Genomic DNA, 24530 nt, shown 5'->3' with positions numbered 1-24530 from the left:
TCTGGTGTAGAGCATAATGTTTCAGTCATATGTATACATGCATATATGTGTTTTCATATTCTTTTTCATTATAGGTTACTATACGATATTGAATATAGTTCCCTGTGCTATCCAGTAGAAGCTTGTTGTTTATCCATTTTATATACAGTGGTTAGTATCTGCAAATCTTGAACTCCCGATGTATCCCTTCCCACCCCCTTTCTCCCCAGTAGTCATAAGTTTGTTTGTATTAATAGGTATTTTAGAGTTTCTCTTAAAACCATGGTTGTGTTGCTTACTTTCATGTGCATAACTAAAGGGCTGTTTCCCTTTTCCAGAAATTATCCCAAAGTAGTATTCAAATTGTACCTCTTGAGACCTAATACTGTTCACTTCTTTGAAAGCATAATGTTCTAAATTTTACTGATTTCACTTTAAGTGACTTAATCCTGGCACCCAGTCACACCGCTACTATTGCCTTAGCATTAAGAGGGACAAGTAACAGCCCCCCGCCTTACCAGCCCTAGATTAACTTCCTTGTTAGGAACAAAAAATATCAAAGGGCCCTGCTGATACTTTCTCTTGGAATCTTGGGATCCTAGGATTTTGCCTCAGGGATGGGCGGAGGGTTTTCTCCCCTCTGTGTTCAAAATGATGCACTTTTCTTATCACTAGCCATGACTTTGAGGGGAAAAGATGTGAGTAAAATTAAGGATTACCTATCTGTGCTTAACCTGGTGCCCAATGTATAGTAGGTGTTCAGTAAGTGACAGCTCTCTGCTTCCTTTCCAGCCAGACCGTGAAGAGTAGAGAGAGAAGAGGTTTCGGTTCCCTGCCTTATCCTGGGGTCAATCTCCTTGAAGGCAGGGCAGGTCTTTCCCAAGTGAGTATGGCTCATAGTCCACTCCCACTTGCTTTCCTAAGCAAGGCAAAATCTTGCTTCTGCCAACTTGTCATCCCACTTAAATAATACATAATGGCTGTATCAGTATCCTGTCTTCTCCCAGTCACTACACTTTGTAATGTGTAAACGCTTATTGGCATACAAAAGCAAACTACATCAGCTGCTGTAAAGTGCAAGGAATGATTCTGATCAGTCTGGCAGAGTATGAGGCCACTGGAATTGTATTTTGCTTCCCTCTTCTCCAGTCAGGAGCCAGGCTGACATCCTGGACAGTCATAACCAGACGATTTTCCTGTCCAAGTTTGAAAAGGATCCACCCAGTCTTTGTAACTGGTCCCCCAGTTCATCCCCCATGCTACCTCCCTCTCAAGTTCCCTCTCTCTTTGCCTCTGCCTTCAACTGCAAAGGCTGTATTGTCATAGTGTTTGCCTCCAAAGCCATTAGCAAATATTGAGTATGTTTCAGCAAAGTGTGTTCTGGAGAGACAGAAAACCCACATGACTGCCTTTATCCATTTTTCATTATTATGTGGCAAGGGTGAAACAGCAAGCTAATATAGAAAAAGCATTAAAGAGGGGACTTAAGATAGGTGAGGACGTGTCGCGTGCAATGTAAAACTTGAAAAGGCATTCAAGTGTGAACAAGGGAAATCTTTGAAATTGCTTCCGGATCCACTGTTACAGGTTACGTTGTCTGCTAGCTGTATTGATTATTTTTATGTAATTTATTTGTTAGCATTTCTGCTAATGGACACTTCTGAATCATCTTCTGCATTTAATGTATCTAATACCCATTGATCAGGTCATTGGCTTATTGGTTATCTACTTTGCTGCCTAATGATTCTCTATGATTGCTTTTTTCATTATGCATTTTTATTCCAGGAGCGGTTTCAGTTGTGTCCCATTACGCTAATGGAAATTATTGATATGGAAATTACTAGGCACTGAGCTTACGAATTCTATGATACACAATAGCATTGCATTTCTTCAAGTGGTAGAATTGTTCCTGTGTAATTAGCAGTAAATATTGACATGCCAGTGAAATTAATTAATTAAACTCAAAGCAAAAGAAGAAGTAATATCTTTAGAAAGGAAAGGAAGCACCAAATATTTTGCAGTGCTATGTATACTTTGGTAAAAATAAATACAGCGAGTTGGGTGTTTATGCTTAACACTTTGTGTTGAAAATTCTTCAGCATCCCTAGTTAAACATAAGAATATTTTTGATTATAGTTGCTGTAAACATACCCACGTTGCAGATAGAAAAGTTAGCCTCAGAGTAGCTCACATCTGCATTATGTTGTCCAGTATGGTAGCCACTAGCCTTATGTGGCTGTTGAACATTTGAAATATGGCTGGTGCAAATTAAGATGCATTGTAATTATAAAATGCATACTGAATTTTGGAGACTTAGTGTGAGGAAAAAGAGTATAAAATATTAATATTTTATTGATTATATGTTGAAATGATAATATTTCGGATAGTCAATAATAATAAAACATTGAAATTAACTTCATCTCTTTCTTTTTTCTTTTTTTCTCTCAGTGTGGCTTCTAGAAAAGTTTAAGTTATATATGTGGTTCACATCATATATCCTCTGGACAGCACCAGTCTTAAGTGGGTAGTGTTTAGTGCTGTGCTGTCCAATAAGGCGTCAAATAGCCCACATGACAGTTCTATTTAAATCTAAATTACTCAAAATTAAATACAAAATATAGAATATAAATACAAAATTAAATACCAAACTTAAAATTCCGTTCCTCCGTTGTCCCAGGCACATGTTAAGTGCTCTTGCCAGGTGTGGCTGGTAGCTCCCATTCTGGACAACACAGAGAAGACTTACCTCACCCTAGAAAGTTCTACTGGAAAGTGCTGGTCTAGCACATCACTAACCAATTGGAATTGAGAATGCCTCTCCGCTAAGCCACTGTCCATCGAGACTGTAATGAAAATAAACTTGTCCTAGTAAAGGTAAAACTGTGCAAATAATGATAGCATGTGGGTGGCAGGGATGGTTATTAAATAAGGTATTTGTCCTTGGAAGTTCTCATCTCTAAGTGCTGTGCAGAATATAGCTTCAGAGACAAACAAGCTTCATGTCAGCTCTAATCCTCTCTTTGTAGGGGTCTGGTATCTGAGGTCCAAAGAAGCTAGGCTACTAAACAGGGTCTGTGGTCTTAACAGCCAGAGAAGTCCAGTGTTTCTCCCCCTGGGCTGCTGCTCTGAGGTTAAGAGAATAATGAGAACAGTATGTTTGTTTAGGGGTTCGGGGGCTGCAAGATGGGGAGGTCACAGATTTCAAAATAAGCACTTAAGGGGAAATTGCTGTAAAGTCAAGAGTGCAAATTATTCTTAAACCAACCCTTTCAGAATCACAAGCCAAAATTAATTTCTTCAGTCTCTCTTTGATTTTGGCTGTGACCTCTTCTTAGAGCCAGAGAAGGCCCAGGTGTGGTTGGGAAAGTATGAGAAGACAAAGGAGGAAGTGAACCAGAGTTTCTCATTTTCTTTCTTTGGTACACTCTCTTTCTCGTGACTGGGGGGATGAGTGTCCAAACACATTTATTTGGCTGTGTACACGACGGAATGCCTCTGTCATTTTGTGTCCTTTATTCTCTTTGTCCAGAAGTGAAGATACCAAGGGAGTGATTGTCCTGTTTTCAGAGAAGGAAACCGAGGCTGTGAGTGATTAAGTCCACTGTCCAAGGTCACTTGCTGGTTAGTAGCTAAACCATGATTTAAACCCAGGTCTCCCTGAAGCCCAACTCTGTTTTACATCTAAACACCTGTCTGGGGCACCCAAGTGTTGGGAGCGTGCGCACCTGGGATTCCCTGCTACCAGCATTAACGTGGGTATAAATGAGTTAATACTGTCGACTGTTCCGAGATGTGTTACTTAACCTGTGAGTGTCTCCAAGGACTGGAGTACACAGGCTAAGAGTCTTTGTTTTGTCACTGATAAATGATCCGCAGGCCCTTAATCCTGGTCGCGTATTCCTCATTTGTAAAGCTGTTGGCATGTTTGCACTGAGCACATCCCTCACTGCCACCTTACCTTCCCCTGGCAGCGTGGGGCTGGTTTTGTTTCTTTTTTTCTTTAAGATTTTATAAAGCTTGAGTATAAAATGGGAATGTTTTCATCAACGCTTAAGCATCTTTAGTGGTGCTAATTTCTAGAATTGAAATGTTCCTCTCTGGCAGTTCAAACCCAAAGTCCTCAGCAGTGGGGAGCGGGGGCCAAGAAACAGGAAACCGCTCTGTTTCATTGTTCATGCTCAACAACAAAAAAAATTAAACTGCCTAAAAAGTGCAAGCTGGAGAGAAGTTCTTAGACATTCTCTCCTCTGAATTTGAGTGATGGTGATGAACATAGAAATGTGATGCTTCTCTTTGTTCTGCGTTTTTTTTTCCCTCCTAGTGCCGGGCAGCCACGTCTTCGACCCCTGGGGTGACCCACGCCACACTGTGCAGTGCTGGGAACGGGACCAGCAGGTCACTCAAGTCACCTTCGCCAGCAGCTCACCTCCCGGCCCTCCCCTTGGGAATGGCGTGACCAGGGGGTGAAGAGCTGCCCTGGGCAGCCCCACGAGGCCCTTTTGCACAGTCCACTAGAGAGCTTAGCACTCAGCCAAAGTCTGCAGGAAGCTTCCCGTGGTGAGATTTTTTTTCTGAGCTACTTTCTGCTGTTTTGTATCCCCATCCCTGTTTTAGTGTCTGTTTTTGTTTCCGAATTATTAGAAGGCATGAAATCTGCCTTCTCCTATGGAACCGGCAGGATGTAAATAGGTAGATACTTAATATATCAGAACAGCAGGCCTTTCCCCTCACTTCTTGCCTGTGGCTTTAGGAGCTCAGTAACCTCCTTTTGTCTTTTGTCCCTCAACCCTAATCACACCTGAAAGACCCTAAATCCTCTTTGGATATGCCGACTTTTTTTTTTTTTTTTTAATTGCATGTAGCTGACACCATCCTAGCCTTCAGATCAAGAGATTACAGACACTGTAAAATAACGGAACGAATTCAACAACTAACACTGAGTAAGTGCTTATTCTCTGCCAAGTGCCTTATGATAGATGCCTCATCCCATTTAATTCTCACAACAGTCCTGAGACAAGTGTAATCATCAGTCTTAGTTTGCAAATGGGAAACAGGCTTAGAAGGATTCTGTAACTTATCCAAGGCCACGCGTGTGGCTCGTAAGTGGCGGGGCAGGCATTCCGGGCCGTGTCATGTCTATCTCAAGTGCCTCACTGCGCAGAAGGCCAGCTTTCCAGACTGCCTGCGATGGAACAGGGGGACATTCCTCAGGCTGGCCTCCAGGCTGACCGAGACTAGAAGACCAGGCGCATTCAGGTAGCTCTCATTATGTGACATAGCTCTGTATTTGAAAATCATCGTGTTAGTCCTGGGTAAGGTAGGCAGTAATAAATCCCAAGGGATTAGTGGCTCATTTCTTGCTCGCACAGAATCCAGTGTGGAAGCCCAGGTTGGGTGGAGACGGAGTGTGTGTGCCGATATTTGACAGCCTGGGTGGGAATTCAGGCACCAGACCTGTGAGGGAAGAAGCTTCCAGATACTTCTCGCTCTTAACATTGTAAGTCGCCTCCAGCTGGACACATCTTCACTAAGGCCCCAGACATTCTGGAGGGAGAGCTAAGTTGTCCCCTGTGTCTTATCTGAAGTCCTCTCCACGGAGTGTGGGCACCTATTAAAATGACTGTTGTTTGTTTCTGAATGGGTGGATCACCTCAGCGCACACGTTGGATTTGCACATGCTGCAGGGTACACCTTTCACCCACTCAGCATCTATTCACTGAGCACATGTTGGGAGGCAGATGCTACTCTGGGCCTCCATCAGTGAATGAAGTATCTAAAGACATTTGTCCTCATGGTGCTTCTGTTCCACAGGGGAAATAGTTGCTGGTTTTTCCAGACTTATTTGAAGTCTGTTTTTCTAGGAATAAAAGTAATGTTTGCTTCTTCTATAAAATTTGAGAAATACATGAAATGTTTAAAAAATATAAAAAATCCAGTAGAAAATGGCAATCGCCATGCAGCAATATAATGCCTGATTACTTTCTATTGTATTATCTTACACACAAACACACACACATATACTCTCCAATTATGTATTCAGTCACATTATGTATTCAGTTTTGTATCCTACTTTTTTCCCTCCCATGTAGAGTGTATGGCAAACTTAGTCCATATTTGGGCTGCTTACAACTAAATACCTGACACTGGGTGGCTTATAAATAGCTGAAATTTCTTTCTCACAGTTCTGGAAGCTGGGAGATTCAAGATCGATATACCTGCAGACTGGTGGTCTGGTGAGGACCCAGTCCCTGATTTAGAGATGGCAACTTTTTGCGGTGTCTTCATGTGTAGGAAGGGGTGAGGAGGAAGCTCTCTTGGGGTTCCTTTATAAGGGCACTAACCCATCCATGAGGGCTCCACCCTCATGACCTAATCACCTCCCAAAGACCTCACCTCCTAATACTGTCACCTTGGGGATTAGGATTTCAACTTTTGGACTTGGGGATGGCACAAACATTCAGACCACTGCACGGGCTTTTCCTCATGTCACTAAAATATGATTTTTAATGGCTGCCTATTGTTTCAGCGGGTAGCAATACCAACTATTTAACCATTCTGCAACTATTTTACATTTCAGTTGATTCCAGTTTTTCACTGTGATAAGCAACGCCTTGAAGAACCACCTTATATATGAATCTTCAGCTGCATCTCTGTTTGTTTAGAATATAATCAGAGAAGGGTGATTACTGGTTCAAAGGGTATGCAAATCAGGCTCTTGATAAACATTGCCAGCTTGCTTTCCAGAGTGTTCACACCAATTTACATTCTCACCTATATTTTATGAGATGCTGCTCTCCTGCCAATATTTGGTATTAGAGTGTTTCTAATCTTTGCCAATTTGTTACACTGAAGCATGCTATTTCATTTTAAGACTGGTTCACTGCCTAGGTTGCTCAGTAATTACTGGGATTTGCTTAAACCTGAATTTTAATCCCAGCCCTGGCACCTTCTAATAAGATATGTAACCTCTCTAAGCATCAGCTTTCTTTCCGTCAAATCGTGATAGTTCTTCTGACCTTTTGGGATATTGAGTGAATTAGATATATTTAGATTTATAAACTGTTTAACACTATGCCTGTCACAGGCCAAATAAATGGTAGCTATTATCATGGGTGTGACAATTCAAAAGTTACCAACACGCAAATAGTTCAAGCCTGTTTTCTTCCCTCTACGTCTTAATGGAGATTCTGATTTTGCTCCACTGTATTTCTTTCCCTTCCTTCTCCTCTGAAGAGGGGCTGCCATTCTTTTGGGCTTTTGTGAATTAGAACTAGGCGGAATGAGACAAAAAAGGACAAAGAGATGCACTGACCAGGGACAGACCACCCAAACTCAGTGGCTAGTGATGATGTTCATTCTCTTGCTCATGGATTTGGTATTGGCCAAAAGTAGGCTGGTGGTGGCTGGGCTCAGCTGGGTGGTTCTGCTTCAGGATTGGGGCTGCCTGAGCTTGGCTCCAGGCTGTGAATGGGTTCAGGTCGGCCCCAAGTTTTCTTGATCTGGGCCCAATATTGAATGAGCAGGATGTGTTCTCACGGTAGATCACGAGAGCAAACCAGGTCAAGTCAAAACCCACAGCAAATTTAAGGTCTCTGCTGCTGTTACACCTGCTGATACTCCATTGGCCGAAGCAAGTCACTTGGCCCAGCCCAACCTCAGTGGGGTGGGAAGTCTCCTCCCCCACCATAGGAAGGGGAAAAGAGTAAATATGTGCAGAACAGATGGTCATAAGGAAGGTTTCCAGGATATTTCAGGAAGAGGGTGCTAGACAGTGTGTGGTATATATGGAAACTGGAAGAAAAGAAATCATGAGGCATGTTGGGTGTATGTGAGATTTTACAAATCAGAATCCTTTTAATTTCCGAACGTCTCCAGTTAAGAACTTATAAATTACTTTTTGTCTCTCTGGACTGGGCTTGATCAAATGGTACTTCCCCTAGGGACTGACCTTACGGTGTAATGGCTTCCATGGTGTCACAAGTAGGAACAATTACTGTCTCTTCTACTGTCACAACCCTACACACCTCTTCCTCTTTGGATATCTTAGACCTTTAAAGCATTCTCTGAGGGTTTTGGGGGTTTTCTTCTTCTTCCACTAGTAGAAAATTATGGATAGTGGTTTCCTAATTCTGATTTACCCAGCAGAGGTCCAGTCTCCACAGGAACGCCTCCTTTCCATCTCATCTAAAGTAGGACAGACATCAAGTTTCAGAAAACTTGGACAGGGGAGCCCAGGAGCAAAGAATGAGAGTACCAATTGGGTCTCAATCATGGCCCAGAAACTCTAAATTCACCTACAGAATCTTCCAGTGAAATCAGGTTGACACAGGGCGTGACACTGGTGAGAAGAGCTCTAATGAGAGGAACTGTGTCACTGTGGCGGCTTTATGGTCTGTGTAAAAAGCCTCCCCTTGCCTCCCAGGAGACCATTTACCTGGAACCTGACAGCAGACTAATGTTTCTGAGCTCCATGTTTGCTTAGCTGTCTGGATGGCTGGCACATCATATGCATAACATTACCCTACATTCCCAGTAGGTTGAGGGACTTGCTGATAAATTCACCCCCAGTTCTAATTCTCATTCACACTGACTCTCAGTAGACCAGCTGAACAAGGCTCCGTCAGCTCTGCTCCTCTCTCTAAATGTCTGTTGATAACTTTACCCGTAGCATTTTTGTTTCGTTTCAAAGAAAGCAGTGTTCTTGACCTCTTTTTTAAAAATCCATGCTGAGAAGAGTCATAGACTGCATAAAGGATTGCATTAAATAATTGGTCCTCAGCCTTGTGAGAGCTGTGGCATGGGACATCAGTATCCATTGGGCTTTCATTGGAATAATGGGCAACAAATGTGCTTTTAAACATATAGTATATTTGAGTGTTTGGGGTAGAGAATTGTCTATGATTCTGTCTCTTTAAGTTGTTAGAAGGCATTTTTAAGAGTTTTTAAATATCTGTGGCCCTATTTCCATAATAAGAAGGGAATATATATACAAAATCTGCTCTGCTATTATTTCTTCCTCATTCCCATCCCATCCACAGAAGGTTGCTTTGTTTGTTCTTTTCCAAAGTTTCATTATAGGCAATACTTTCACATGGTTAGTTGCTTCCAGCTCGGAGTTGGATAAAGCAGGTTGGAATCTTCAGCCATCTCCTGTTTCTGTGACCTTGCATAAGGTACTTTCCCTTTCCTGCCTCACAGTTTCTTCTTCTGAAAATAAGGAAAAGAATAGGACCTACCTGTGGAATGGCAGGTACCTGGTGTATCAGAAGCCTCACCACTTGGCCCTGGTAGGATCTGGGCTGTGGCTGTGGTGGGCGGCTTCCCCACACACTCTGGCTGGGCCCAAACTCTGGTGTCACCCTGGCTCTCAGCTTTGCTGCCTCGGGGTCTTTTCCAAAGTGGGGCAACTGGGAAGCTCAGAGGGTTAACGCTCACCAGTGGGGGACAGGAGTCCATGGATAGATGTCTTGGTCCCCAAGTCAGAGGGATAATTTGAGGTGTGGTCTCCTCGGATCCCAGAGAGTCCACACTGGGTTGAAACTCAGTTGCTGATTGTGTTAACCAGCTCCACAAATGCACCTTTCACTGACTTTCCCACTGGCCGTCGTCCCCCTGTCTTCCTCCCTACTGCTTCCTGGGATCACCTCCCACTAAACTCCCTGACCCAAGTCCTTGTTTCAGGCCCTGCTCGGGGGAATCCCAACTAAGAAAACACTCAATAAATATCTGCTCTTATGATTTTTGCGGAAAAACTTTTCTATCCTAGGAAGACCAATTTTGGAACTTAAATTCAAGATGCATGTTGAGATTTTTTTTTCTCATTTGCTATTTTATTTAAATGGAAAAATATACAGACGGATAAACATTGCCTCATTTGGTTACACATTTAGCAAATCCTGTGCAATCAGATTGTCCCCTCAATATTGGAAACTGCTGGTTTCTGTGCTTCCCTTTCTTTCCAGCCACTTCTCACTCGTGCTTTGGGGAGGAACTGGGTGGCGGGGGTGATGTAGGGGGCGCTTGGGGTCTCAGTGTCTTTATCCCCACAGGCGGCTGGCTGTATTGGTTTACGCTGCCTGACTCTCAGCCCTGGTTCTCCAAATTGGCATTCAGTTCTCCAGACTCTCTTACCCAATCCATTTTTGATCCCAAATAATGGCCTTGGCAGATCAACTGAGCAGGATGAGGATTCTAGCCAGTGACCTGAGAACTCTTTTTTTCCCCTCAGGGCAAAGTCAACTGGCCCATAACAGTATCAACCTCTACTTTGGCTTCATTGGCTCCTTGCTGAGAGATTTGAGCCAACTGGCCTACGTGGACAGGTTCTAGCATTACCACGGCCTGATCTTTTCCCCCTCGGAAGTGGTCATTGTAATTACCCTGGCATCTTGCTGGGATCAGACTCGTGGTTATGTGGCTGGGAGCTGAACCTGGCCAGGGGGTTAGCACACCTCGTGAGATGGGCTCCTGGGGGCAAAAGTCCTTCCAGTTCTCTTTTAAATTCAGTCCCTCCTTGGCTGGGCCACGAGGGCACAGGCATCGCCAAGGTGACTTGACTTTGTGTGTCCTGGAGTTTATTGCCTTTTGCGTGTGCGGTGCTGTTTCATGCTATTATGATTTCTGGTAGGTTTGGCCTTGATTTCTGGCTTTCTGTTGTTTTTCCAGCTGAAATGTTTTATTCCTTCACTTGGCCATTTCACGAAGCTTAGTGAGGACACCCATCCTGCTCGTGGATGGTCATTTTAGAGGGTGTCGCTGCTCGCAGCTTCTCCTCTTGCCCAGCCCTGGTGAGGGACGAGGCCAAGGATGAGCTGCAGCTCTGGCGCTTACTGACTGTAGGACTGTGGGCTTAAACCTTGATTTCTCTGAGCCTTTGTTTCCTCAACTATAGGGTGGAAATAAAGACAGGACAAAGAGATCATGTGAATCATAGTAGGAAGCAATTTAAGTAATGTCTTCGTTCCTTTCGGAAATATCAAAGGAACTCTTGCCACACTTCAGCCCGAGTTCCCAGCCTGAGGGAGCAATGGTTTGGTGGGGGAAATGACACAATAATAGACAATTGAGATACAGACTCATAAATCCTGCAAACAGGGATAAGTACCAGATGTTCCAAGAGCACACAGGAATGAGGCTTAACTCAGTCTTGAGGGCTCATCGAGGGCTTGTTGGAAGACATGTATGAAGACAGTAATACTAGTTATGAGTAGTTGGGTGCTTACTTAGTATGCTAAGTACTACCTGATTTAGATAACCTACCTAAATCCTATCTTATCTTAACCTGTCTTATTAGGATCTTAACCTCGCTTTTATAGTTGAAGAAAACCAGCTCAGAAAAGTCAAGTAACTTGACCAAGGACACACAGCTAAGTGGCATGGTCAGACTTTGCATTTAAGTTTGATTCCAGAATTCTTGCTTTTAACCACTGTGCAAATCAGTTCATGCACATCCCTGCTTAAAACCGACCATTGTGACTCTCTGTTGCTCATAGGATAACTACTAAACTCCTTAACATGCCCCAAATCTCCTGCCCACTCCTCTGGCCTCAGCCTTACCCCTGTCTCTGCCTCCAGCCCCCACAATAGTCCACCTGAGCAGAAGCTGACGAAGTTTGAACTTGTCCTGTGGGCAACAGGGAACCATAGAGGTTTTAAGCAGAGTGGCAGCAAGACAAGACCTGAGAAGGCCAGTTAGAAGAAGGCTGAAGCAACTCAGGCAGAGGTGCATGGGGATCTGAACTGTGGGAGGGCCAGGAGGGACGGAGAAGCATGAATTGGATTCGGGCGAAGTAGATAGAATCTACAAGTCTAGGTGACTGCATGCTGGGGAGGGAATGAAAGTCCAGGCTTATCCTCAGATTTCTGGCTTGAATAACAAGGGAGAGGGTGCTAGCTATTTTCAAAGAGCTATGATCAGTGTCTGACAGAACCAAACAATACGTATAATTCTACCTTGTTTTCATTACATGCATGTTGAAGGGGCCTGGAAACCATAAAAAATTTCCCTTCCCTGCCCCTTTTGTTCTTTTTCTTCCAAACTGGTGTGGGAATTCACTGAAGATTAAAAAAAACCATCTCTGCCCCTGTCCCAGGGCTGAACTAAAAACCCACACAGCATCAGCCCCAGATTAGGCAATAAACAGTGCCCCAAATTAAGCTTTTAAACATTAAAATCAATCAAGCCCAAAGAATCTAGCTTGAAATGAAGAGGTGTTTAAAAGAAGTAGGCTGAGGTGCACTGAGAAAAACAACTTAAATTATTAAAGCAGAGTTTTCATGGTACAGGGGAAATGTTCCAATAATGTCAGATTAAAAATGTAAATCTATTTACCTTCCAGATGATTGTTTTTGAGCAGTCTTATTAAAATCTACTGCTTGCCTGTTTGTCTATGAATGAGAGTTCGTTACCTGGGGAAGAGGATCAGACCTAGGCATGCTGGGAACATTTTCTCCCATTTATCCATGAGTGAGTGTCTCCTATCACTTTTGGCTTGTTAGTTAATTACTGCATAAATTTCCCTACTGAAAATGGAGCTCTTATTCAGTGCTGGGTTCTTTTCAAAACTCAAGTGCCAAATGTTCATAATGTTTTTAATGACAGTTTCTTTCCTGTCTATTCATCTCCCCCCACCCACTCTTCTTGACCCTGTGGTGCATTTGTTATATTGAAATTATGACATTAAAATCACTTTTATTTCAGTTGGCTGGGATGACTAGAACATAAAGTTAAGAGGGATTGAGTTCCTCAGATGGAGAAAGTGGGAGGAAAAAAGTTTCTTTCAAGTCAATGATCTTCGAGTGGGTTTACATTCAGTGACGACAAGGCAAGCTGACAGGGTCATGTATTCATTCACCAGATAAAGTATTACCTCTATCAATGCCCTGCAAAAGAAAGATGTTGTGAACCCCAAATGCAAGTAACATATGAAATTTAAACTTTTCCACAGAAGCAGAAAGAAACCAGTGGAGTTAATTTTACTATTATTTTATTTAAACCTGTATATCTAAATACTATAGTTCAACATGTGGTCAGTGTAAATATTATTGAGATTTTTACATTCTTTTTCATACTGTCCTTGAAATCCAGCATGGGTTTATACTTAATGCCTCTCATAATAGCCACATTTCATGTGCTCAGTGTAGCAGCACCCAGCCATGTGTCGCTGGAGGCTACCATGTTGCACACTGCAGATCTGTGCAATGCGAGGACAGTTTTTTCCTCTCAAATTGATAGACCAAGAGTAGGTTTACACATTTAATGAATCTAACTTTTTCCTCCAACTAAGAAAGAAAAAAAACAACAACAACAAACTGTGCCTGTGATGAAAACTGGCAATGTGGCCCTGTTGATAAATTGCAGGTTAAATTCTTTTTCATATAATTGTTCCTTGGTTCCAGGACTGGTCACAAATGAAAAATAACCCTTTTAAGGGTGTAGACAAGTTCATTCAAGAGGCAGTAAAACTGAGGCATTAAGATAAATAACAAGCTGCATTTTTTTTTAATGAGGGGTAAAATTTTCATCCTTTCAGATGGTACAAATTTTTCATTAATAAATGTCAGCAGATCTCTCTTCCTCAAGCTAGTGACTATATTAAACATGAATTACAAGAACTCTGTTGATTCCCAGCAGTATTTTTCTGTAGATTAGTATGACAATTTAAAAATATATCTATACATTTGGCAGCTTTGGGATGACTTTAATTTCTAGCCAGGAGAACTCTCATGCTCAGCATTTTTTGAGGGTGGGGATTACTATAATTAGCTGCATCCAGAAATGTTTTCTGGGAGTTGAATTGTATTACATAATATATCAAGTTCTATTTGATGGGCTGCACATCTTTACCTTTCTAGTCCCAAACCCAGTGAGCACATTATTTTTCAAATACATTCCGGGTTTTGTAAATTGGGAGTCGTTTTGCTATTGAAGGCAGTGAGCTTCAGCATGGTATTCTGGGAAGCCTTTGGAATCAGAAGGATCTGGCCTCAAATCTCGTTATTTTGGGCCAGCCACTTAAATTCTCTGCACCTCAGATTTGACATCTGTGCCAAAGAGATCTTAAGATCTAACTCAGAGATTGTTGTGAAGACAAATGTGAACACAAATGTACGATGTCTGATATAAACACTTGATTAATGATAATTCTCTCCTGTTGCCTTTTTCAGGTTAATGAGTAAGTTGGATTCAATGATGTGAATTTTCACAGATTCAATGTTTAAGGTAAGGCTTTTGTATTAGTTAGCTACTGCTGTATACCAAATTGTTTCAAAACTTAGTGGCTTAAAACAACAAACATATATAATTTTCCAGTTTTTCTGGGACAGGAATCTGGGCACAGTTAGCTGAGTTCCTCTGTCTTAAGGTTTCTCATGAGGTTGTTAGTCAAGCTGTCAGCCAGGGCTGTGGTCTCATCTGAAGGCTTGACTGGGGATAGATTTGTTTCTAAGTTCAGTCATGTGGTTGTGGGCAAGATTCAGATCTTTGCGGGCTGTTGGATTGAGGGCCTTGATATCTCACTAACTATGGCTGGAGGACTTTATAGTTCCTTGCCATTTGAGCCTTTTCATAGGGCAATTATAAATTGGCAGTTGGCAAGAGAGAGAGAGTGGGGTAGGGGGAAGAAAGAGAAAGAGAGGAGCCTTGGTGTTGCAGTAACCTACTTTTGGAAGTAGCATCCATAATTTTTGCTCTATTCTCTTTGTTAGAATTGAGTTACTAGGTCCAGGAATACTCAAAGGAGAGGATGACGTTAGAGTGTGAATTCCAGGAAGTAGGATCACTGAGGGCCATCTCAGAGGTTGCCTCCTGTGAATTTCTGTTTCCTGGTATTACTTTCTCCTCTCATGTAGGTCCCTCCTCAGTAATACAAATATGAGCTGAACAAGCCAGGGCTGTGCCGTGAGTCAGGAACTCTGCTGAATACTTCACAGAGCCCTTATGATTCTGGGCATTGCATTACACGTCACTGTGCTATGTGCCCATCCCCCCAGTTGGACTGGGAGCTCTGTGAAGATAGGAAAGTGTTTGCTCACTGCAGTGACCAAGTCTAGATCAGTATTTGACACATTTCTCTCAATAACTGTCAAATAAGTACAGGAATCGATGGTTGCTCTTGCTTCATGCAACAACCCTAAGAAGTGGGTACATCTGTTGTGCCCATTTCGCAGAAAACTGACACTTGGAGGTAAAGTGACTTTCTTAGCCTCACAGAGCTAGTAAGCTAGTAAGCTAGGGGCCCAGGTGTATCAAGCCAGCTCAAAACCTGTTCCTTCAGTTATTTGACTTTGTGGACTCCTGATAATATGTAAGGGCAGACAGTGCCTGTGTGCATGCGTATGTGTGTGCTGTGCATTGCGTGTTCTGGAAGGAGAGTAGTCATCTTCTTCCACCAGGCAGCCTCTCAATAGGCAGATTCCACTGTCCATTATACTTGGGAGTGGACAAGCCTTCTGTGACTGTATCCTCAAGTGAATTTCTGTTTTCTTCACATACTAGAGAGAAGAATGAAAATCAGTGAATGAAAGGGAGAGAACAGGGCAGGGACTACAGAGCCCTTGTGAAGCCGTGAGCCACACAAGTGACTGGGTGGGGTGGAACGTTTCCTGTCATCTCTCTGCCTGATTTTTATGAAGCTAATGCCTACTTGTTTTCAGTAAACTTTTTGTAAGTAAAGTTTTTCCTAGTATTTTTAGTGTCCCTGACTTTCCCCCTCTTGTTAGTTCCACACACATTCTTACTCTTCTCCAAGTTAAAACATTTTTTAAAATTTGAAAGGTGCCTAGGTGCTTTGGGAAAAAAAGTAATGGCAATGAGAATAATTTAAAAATATGATAACAATAAAACTAGCATTTGAGAGCTTATTATGTACCAGGCAAAATTCAAAGTGTTTTCCAAGTGTTAAGTCATTTATAAGGTCTTGCAGAACTATTAAGTCAATCCTATGGATGGCTTTCAGGGCAGAAGTACTAGTTATCTGTTGCTGCATAGAGAATCACCCTGAAAGTTAGTGGCTTAAAACAGCAATAAACATGTATTATCTCTGCCAGTTTCTGTAGCTCAGGAATTTGGGAGTGGCTGGGTGGTTCCAGCTCAGGACTTCTCATGAAAGCCAGTCAGATATTGGCCCAGGCACAGTCATCTGAGGGCTTGATCAAGGCTAGAGGATCTGCTTCCAAGATGATTCATTCCGGTGGCTTGCAAGTTGGTGGGAAGCTCAGTTCCTCCCCATGTGGGCCTATCCACAGGCTGCTTGGGTGTCCTTACAACATGGTGGCTGGCTTTGCCCAGAGCAAGGGCTCTAAGAGAGCAAAGAAGAAACTGCTATGTCCTTTGTGACCCAGCATTGGAGGTTACCCACTGTCAATTCCAGAACATTTGTTGGTCACACACATCAGCCAGCCCCATTCAGTGTGGCTGGGGACCACACAAAACTTGGATACCAGTGGCCAAGGATCTTTGTGTGCCATCTTGGAGACTGGCTACCACAGCAGCTGCCTTGTAGTGTGAACTACAACCACAACCACAACCACATCTACCTTTTCTTGAGCAATTACTATGTGCAACATGCCATGCCAAAGACTACATACAGTGTCTCATTTAGTCTTGACAGCAACCTTCAGATCCAGGTGCTTTTATTATCCCCATTTTACAGATAAGGAAACTAAGGCTCAGAGAGGCTAATAACCAAAGTCACAGAGCTAGTGTGTGGCTTCTGATAGAATTCTAAAGAACTGGGAAGGAGGACAGTAATAAAGTATGAAGTATGGTTTTACCTCCTGCCCAGCTTATATGGTGAGGAGGTTGGGAGTGATTCAATGTAAGTACAAAAACAACCATTGGATGTAAAGAGGGCTTTACATTGTCAGAATGATTTCAAAGACATTAATCTATTTAAAAGAAGTGAGTGTGTATGTAAAAGGGAGAGAGACAGAAACAGACGAAGACAGAGACAGAGAGACAGAGAATGGGAAAGCAATCCAGGCATACTAAATTATTCCTAGAGTAGAAGTTCACATGCCCAAAGGAACACAAGGACACAAGAACGATGGCCCTGGGTCAGGCCCATTGTCCATATTCTTAATGTCTGGAGGCAAATGAGCAGCTGTAGGAGAAATTATTTGCCTTCTTGTATGTCATTATCAGAGGCCAGGGGCCTCACTGCAACGTGCTTCCTGGAGAAACGCACATACCCACACATGCCAGAAATCTGCATAAAATTTTAGGAGGTTTAAATTCCCTGAAGCCCATGAGATAGTCTCCCTAAAGTTCATGGATTCTAGGATAAAGCACCCTGATGCTAAATCTTTTGGAGAATTTCTCTATTTATGTTTTCCTTACTTGACAAACTACTTTGTAATATGGAACTTGCTAAACCTTTCTACATCACATTACATTTTCTCATTACCTTGAACTGTCATTGGTATTTTTAAATTTTGACCTGATCCACTTTAGCCTTCGTTTCCAGACCAGAGCAGATAATTAAAAAGCAAAGGCATTGAATCTCAGTATCCTCCAGGTTGTCTCCAGTGTATCCCAAATCTGATGCAGGAATCTGCTGTGCAACCTCCCTCACCTGCAGTCCCAGCCCCCACACCCTCCCTGCTCCTCTAAACAGGTACAGCGTGTATACAGTCAAGTTCACTTGTTTTAGGTGTGGGTTTTAGAGATGCAGTTATCTGAGTTTTGACAAATGTATTAAGTTGTGTAACAACCACCACAATCAAGATGCGGAACAGTCCACTGCCCCAGAAAGTTCCCTCGGGCCCCTTTTCACTCATCCTTCTCCTTGAGGCCGGGATTGTGGTTAACTACTGATCTGATTTTGGTCCCTACAGTTTTGCTTCCCTCCTCCCCACCTCCCCCACCGTTCATGTCTTATAAATGGAATCAAACAGAATGTACCCTTGGAGGCCGTATTCTTTCTCTTAGCCATTTTCTGAGACTCATTCATGTTGTCGCATTCAATGATAGAAGGCAATTTGTTTATCCATTCCTCGTTGATGGACATTTCCAGTTTGTGACTATTATTTGCACTTTTTTTTTTTTTTTTTTTTTGCTTTGGTTTTTTTCCTGGGAGGGGAGGGGCTGCAGAGTGGATCACTAAAGTGTCATTGATTCTTCCTCCGTCTAAATCCTTTGGGAATTGTCACCAGATCAATCGTGGAGCCCCGATTGCACTGGAGCAGCTGTTCTTTTTGTATTTGGACTTTTGCTTTCACACTTACTTTCCTTTTCTGCAAATTGAGGCCCAAACGTTCCCCTGGTCTCGGCAGACAAGATCCAGAAAGACCCAGAGGAAATAACTCACGGGGCAATGCTCTGTGCCTTGAGGGTGTTAGCTTCCCTACTTCACGGGTGGCTCATCACCAGTCTCCAAATCACCTAAAAGCTTATTTAAAAAGCAGAATCGAAGGCTCCAGCCCATACCAACTGCGTCAGAGCCAGCATTTTAAGATCCTGGTGCGTCGGATGCATGTGAAAGTTTGAGAAGCACTGTCGTATTCCACTCTCGCTACTAAAAATAAAATACATACTTTCTCATAATATTTAGCCCTTCCTTCCAACTTTTTCCCCTCTCCCTGGAGTAGAATCACTTTGTAGTTAAGTGAAGAACTCAAGTTTGGGTCTGAGGAGATGGTGAGCGCTGCATCCTCGGACGTTGGAGGTGCAAAAGGGGGAGGGAAAAGAAAGAAGCCAAGAACAGAGCACCGGCTGTTACGAGATCACCGAAGCCAGAGGGGGCTGGCGGCGAGAGGTCTCCAGGGCCAAGTCCTCCGCGGCCCCCTCTGCGGCCTCTCCGAACCTGGACACCAGGAGCAAGACGCTGGCACAGCGCTCAGCCGGGACGCTAGCAAAACTTCGCGGAGCTGCGCCGGGGCCGGCCGGGCCGAGGAGGGCGGGGCGGGCGGGAGGAGGGACAGCGGGGGGCGGGGCCAGCTCGGCGAGGGGCGGGGTCAGCGCCGAGGCCGCGGGGGCAGCGACAGCGCCGGGCAGCGGGAGCGGCGGCCGCGCCATGTGGCTGCTGGGGCCGCTGTGCCTGCTGCTGAGCAGCGCCGCGGGTGAGTCGGGGGCGTCCGGCGAACTTTCTGTGGGGCGCGGGGCGCGGGGCGTGGCAGCCGGGCTGCAGTCGTGCCCTCTCCCCGTGCCCGGGCTGCGTCTCCCCGCGCGGGTGTGCACGGAGGGCGGACCCCGGCGCCGGGCTGGCCGGGACCCCGGCGAGGGGCCGCGGCGGGGTGCGCGCGATCCTATTGTGTGGGCGTGCGCGCCGGCTTGTGGTGTGTTGTGTGTGCGCGGGCGGGGCTTTGTGTGCAGTCCCGCTCTGGGGAGCCCGGCAGCTGCCCCGATTGGGCGTAGCTGGAGAGGAGAGTGTGTGTGTGTGTGCGTGCGTGTGCGTGCGTGTGTGTGTGTGTGTGTGTGTGTGTTGTGTAGGGGAGGAGGAGGGGAGGAAAGAGGAGAGAACGCTTCCCTCATCCCATCATCCCAAACACGGGGCGCTCGGGGCTGTGATAGCCTCCTCAGGGCCTCTTCAGGGTCTCTTGTGTGCACCGCATGCCTCAGTTTCCCTTCCTGGACTGCTGGGCGGCTGGTATCGCCGCTTCCTTCCATTCCTCCCTAGGACTGTGGTGTGGGCAAAGAGAGATGAAGCAGGGCCGGACCTGGGAATTATTAATCTATCGCACTGATTCTGGGAGCAGAACATCTATTTAAATCATCTGCTCACTCCCGTTCGCCCTACAGTGAAGGCCGTGATGGGCGAGGTGCCCTGGGAAAGGACCCTGGCTTCACCTGCTGGCCCTCTGATGAACCTGGCATCGCCATAGCGTGTGCATCCTGAGGTCCCCAGGAGCAGTGTACTGTTCCCAGGAACTTTCCTGCTGTTTTGGGCATGCTCCCTTTCTCTGCCCTGTATGCTGGCCACAGCTGTCAGCTGCCCCTCCTGGGGTCAGCAGGCCCTTGGCCCCCTGATGTTTATTTGTGAGCCGCTGATGCCCAGAAAAGTGGGTGACAGGGCCCAGTGAACTTTCTTCAGCAGAAACTGGCTTACCTGACGTTTGTGCCATCCACGTGTCTAATTAATGCCTGATTTTCCTGAATGCTAACTACTTGCTATGAAGGTGTCTTTGGTGGTGTGTTTACTGGGAAAGTTGAGGCTCCCTTAATTCTGAACTTCCACCTCCCTGCCAGGTGTGCACTTGGAAAGAGAAATCCTCCTTCCTTGAAGTCCCTGGTCCTAACCATCTTCAGAATCCACTGGGCAGCCTTCCCCCACTCTCAGGCCTATGACATCATCCCCACGCCTCGGACACTCCCGTTTAGATGTCTGTGGGTTTGCTGTGGCTTCCAGTGAGGGTGGAATGCTGGTGGCTGCTGTGGATTTTTAACCAGGTCTGGGTCAGAGTACCCTGTTGCTCCTGAACTATTGGGCCAAGTCAGGGAGAGAGTTCCAAGGGGGCGCTGGCAGTCACAGGTAGGCATGAGTGAGTATTTGGAGGCTGTTAGGACAGGCAGATTTCCAGGACACCTGGGACACAAAGACTTGCCCAGATTCATGCTCTCAATTTGCATAACTGCGTGTATCCCCTGATAACACCCAAGTAGGGCAGTCTGGAAGCCAGGTCTTGTGGGTGTCCTCAGAGAGCTGCTTGTGGCCCAGTAGAAACTGTTATTTATTGCATCTTCCAGTTGGTACTTGGTTGCTTTAGTTGAGTCTCCATCTCTGTAAAAATAGCTGTAAAGTTAATTTTGTCTTTCTCTGGTCAGCACTGGTTATTTAATATGTGTGTGTACATATAAAATAGGGCTAAAATAAGTAAAATAGTTGTGGGGGCTGACACAGGTGGTGGTTTTCTGTTATCTGTGGTCATCGAGCTTGTGTGGCTTTGACTCACCTTTTACCATTAGTTGCTGGTTTAGAAACCTCTAGGTAGGTTGGGGTGTGTGCATTTTTCGTGTTACATTAAACATCGTTTTTTTAACAGGGATTCCACTTTTACCTGAAGTGTTACTAGAAACAGGGCTGGTCAGTGTTCCTGATGCCGGCTGGGTGCACCTGGGCTCCAGTGTGGGGTTCACAGGGAGCCCAAGACCCTACGCCTCTACCCCTACATCCTATGCCTCAGTCCTCTTCTGGGAAGTTGGTATGAGAAAGGAGGTTATAAAAGCCGGTGCTTCAAATTTCTGTCTCCCTTTGATAGTCTGTGAACAAAGCTGGGGGTCAGAGTGGAGCCCTAGTCGAAGTTCCGGGTCTTTGTAGGCCTGGAGGAGCACTGACATTTCAAGAGCAATTTGGGGTCCTTTGTTATTCAGGAATCTTCTTAAAGGCCTTGTGTGTGTGTGTGTGTGTGTGTGTGTGTGTGTGTGTGTCTGTGTGTGTCTGTGTATGTGTGTGTGTGTGTCTGTGTGCATGTTTCTTCCTTTGTTTTTATTGTTCATATTAGGGAAGTGAAGCATTGATTTTGACCATTATTGTTTTTTTAATGTATCCTGTGATAAAGACTCAGCCTGTCTGACGTCCAGTTTTCCTTCTCAGGGTGGACTTGGTGGGTTTTAGTGGTGGGAGGTGGGGCGCGTCTAATGGTGGCCAGACCGCTCACCTCCTTCCTGGCTGACCTTTCTCGTCGGACTCCCTGACATTCTCTGTCTGTCAGGGAAGAGGCTTGATTTCCCCCATGTGTGTCCCAGGAGTGTGGGTGCTGACCTTTTTTCCTGGAAAGGTCTGCTTAGTGTTGTGAATGGGTGGGTTTTAGCAATTTTTTTTTTTAACGAACTGAAAGGCTTCGTGCAGCGCAGGCCGGTCGATGAGACTGTGTGCACCAAGTACAAATAAACACACCTCGTTGCTTTTCGTCTTCAAAGAGATGGACGAAGGCGCCCTACTGGGGTGGGAGGTGTTTTTTCCTGACAGTCCACTTAGGCCTTTCACCTTGTGATAAGTGAGGGAGAGACGGGGATGTGAGTAAGCAGGCAAGGGCAGGGCGGTGCGTTCTGGGCCTCCAGGACTGGTGGAGATGTCTTGTTGTCACAGTCACCTGGGTGACCTGAAAATGGGCTTGGATTGTCACCTTCATAAAACAGTCTAGAGAATTTGGGAATGAGGACAGTTTCTAATCAAATAATTTCCTATGAAAGTTGCAGCCCTTTCAAACTTGCCTCTTTTCATGGACAAGGAGAAGAAAGGGAAGCCAGTGTTTGTGGACCGTCTCCTGTGTGTGAGGTGCTTTGCTCCCCGTTGAAACACACGGTCCTGTTGAATTGTTCCAGTGGTGTGGTGTGACGGGAAGTCACTTTGTGGTTCACGAGAGGTCATCTACACCCAGGGTGCTGGATACTAACTCAGGTTTCTCTCAGCCCCCACCTGTGCTTTCTCGCCATTTCCAGGCGTCCTGTGTGGCGCCTCCACGCCTTTCCTCGGGCGTACGTGCTTCTGTGAATTAACAGCCCATGAGCTTGTTTCCATAAACAGTCCCCCTTCCCAAATCCGTTCACTCTGTGGTCGCAGCAGTTGGTATTCATGGTAAATACATAAAATAAGTCTCAGACCTTGGGTAAAGATGGAACTTTCAAAATAGCAGCAGTATTTTGGCTGTGTGCATGGGAGAGGCACGCCCCGCAGGGAGATACCGCAGGCCGCCGAGCCATTTCTTGACCTGAGTTGTAGTTACACGGGGGTTCATTTTCATTCGTTGGGCTCTATATTTACATTCCCCCCTTTTCTTATTGAGTTGTTTTTAAGCTATGAGATAGCCTCAGGGGCAAATCTATTTTTGGCTGTGGAGTTGTCCTATTTGCTCTCTTTTCCTCTTTCTTTCTCTCTTTGGAATATTTTGGAAATGCACTGGGCAATCCTAACTGGGCAGCTGTTTTTGCCACTGCGTCTATCTGACAACTGGGGAGGTTTTAAGATGGCAGCTTGTGTGTGTGTGTGTGTAAGTGTCTGTCTTTCACTGTATTTGTGGTGAAAGAATCTACTCTCTGGGATCCTAAGGGGTGCCCTTAAAAATGCTTGCTTGGGAGAGCAGCCAGGTTCTCTGAGGGTGGAGCATTTGCCTGTCACATCACCTGCTTGATGTTTAGTATTGCCCGCCAGGGTACATGGACTTTTGTGACAGGGTGACCGCTTGGTCAGAAGAATGGCAGATGTTTATTTCAGGTAGGATTGTTAGGGCTTCTGGACATGGCTGCAGGGATGGGGCTCATCTAGTGAAGCCCCCTCAGCCTCGGAACTGTCAGCATGTGGGCTGGGTACTTCTTTGTTGTGAGGGGCTGTCCTGTACGTTGTAAAATATTTTGCAGCATCTCTGGTCCTCGGTGCCAGTAGCAGCCTCCTCCTACCTGCCTCCCTGTCTCCCCCAGTTGTGACAACCAACGATTTCTCCAGATGTTTCCAAATGTCCTCTAGGGGCAAAACCATGCCCCTTGAGTACCCCTGTTGAGAACCCCCAGTGTGTGTGAGTTGCCCCTTCGCCACTCATCTTGAGCATTCTTACTGCTCATCCACCAGATGCCATGGCTCAGGATGGTCTTCTCCTCCCAGGGGCTTTTTCGTCATCAGGTTTCTGCTTTCTGTTTCTGCAGCCTCACAAGTTCAATGTGAAAATACATTCTTAGCTAGAAACGACCTCAGCACTGGCCTTTCCCACTCGCTTCCCCCTTGTGTCATAGTGAAAGCAGGTAAAGTTTGAGATTGTGGATTTGGTTCCCTTGGGAGAGACAGGCTGAGAAAGCAGGTAAAAGGCAGGTGGCGGGTGACACCAGAAGCCACCTGCTTCCGTGAGTAACTGTTAAGCTTGGAAGTTTCCCTGGCCCTGTGAGCTGGAGAAGCTGTCTGAAAGTTTGCCTTGGGAGTTGTGTGTTGAAATTTCCACCCTGAAAGTCCCCCTTCCTCTGCCCTACAGCGTAGTCATTGTTCTTTTTGGTTCCCCTTCCCGCCCCACAATTCCTCCTCCCTTCCCATCAAAAGGTTTTACAACTTGAGTTCTGTCCGCAGGTGGCTGGGAGCAGGGTTTGTCTATGCCAGCGGCCAGCTGGTTCTGGAGAAATTTTCGTCCTCTGCTTTCTTCTCTGAAGTCTTTTGAAAGTTACGCTCTGCGTCACTTTATAACTCTTGGATTCCTTTAAGACACTTTGCCTGCCAGCTGTCCTTCTCCTTTGTTCAGTGAGTGTCCAGCCTTCCTTGAGTTTCTCACTTCCTCTTCCCTTCAGACCAGCAATGCACATGGTCTGCTGCTGTCTTCTTTTCCTGTGAATTTGCAGGAAGAAAGGAGGTACCAAGAGAGGGGTGCTGGGTTTGAAGGGGAGAAGTGCCCTTTGCCTTCCATCAGGCACATGTGCCTCAGGTCATGCCCTCTTCCAAAAGTCTTCTCCAGGGAGGAGCCCTAGCTTCCAAGCATGAGAATATCATTTTCCCTTTTGTCTCTGGGTACCTTGAAAACTATTCTCGAAGCTTAATTTGACTGCTCACTCGTGTGGCACCAGCTCTGCCACCTCAGGGCGCCGTGCCGTGGTCTAGCAGGGCACGAAGCTGGGTAGAACTTGTTCTTTGCCCTTGAAG

The 24530-nt window shown here is 45.2% G+C and overlaps 2 protein-coding genes across 7 annotated transcripts in view; both read left to right on the top strand.

Moving 5' to 3' along the window:
- LOC123619588 (tripartite motif-containing protein 44) overlaps positions 1 to 15665 on the top strand; it is a 192524-nt gene extending 176859 nt beyond the window's left edge. For all 3 annotated transcript variants that reach the window (XR_012509624.1, XR_012509623.1, XR_012509622.1), the window contains 10 exons: positions 75 to 150; positions 772 to 862; positions 3509 to 3600; positions 4301 to 4536; positions 4842 to 4919; positions 5141 to 6677; positions 11554 to 11701; positions 12318 to 12445; positions 14146 to 14200; positions 15476 to 15665. The gene's annotated coding sequence lies outside the window, so the exon portion shown is untranslated. The remainder of the gene's footprint in view (positions 1 to 74; positions 151 to 771; positions 863 to 3508; positions 3601 to 4300; positions 4537 to 4841; positions 4920 to 5140; positions 6678 to 11553; positions 11702 to 12317; positions 12446 to 14145; positions 14201 to 15475) is intronic.
- A 3259-nt stretch (positions 15666 to 18924) lies between these two features.
- LDLRAD3 (low density lipoprotein receptor class A domain containing 3) overlaps positions 18925 to 24530 on the top strand; it is a 227365-nt gene continuing 221759 nt past the window's right edge. For all 4 annotated transcript variants that reach the window (XM_074372171.1, XM_074372168.1, XM_074372167.1 and 1 more), the window contains exon 1: positions 18925 to 19038. In XM_074372171.1, the coding sequence (XP_074228272.1) occupies positions 18993 to 19038 (46 nt within the window). In that variant the 5' untranslated portion in view covers positions 18925 to 18992. The remainder of the gene's footprint in view (positions 19039 to 24530) is intronic.

Source organism: Camelus bactrianus, chromosome 10 (assembly GCF_048773025.1).
Source record: "Camelus bactrianus isolate YW-2024 breed Bactrian camel chromosome 10, ASM4877302v1, whole genome shotgun sequence".
NCBI classification, from domain to species: domain Eukaryota; kingdom Metazoa; phylum Chordata; class Mammalia; order Artiodactyla; family Camelidae; genus Camelus; species Camelus bactrianus.
This window is presented reverse-complemented; position numbering and strand designations above follow the sequence as displayed.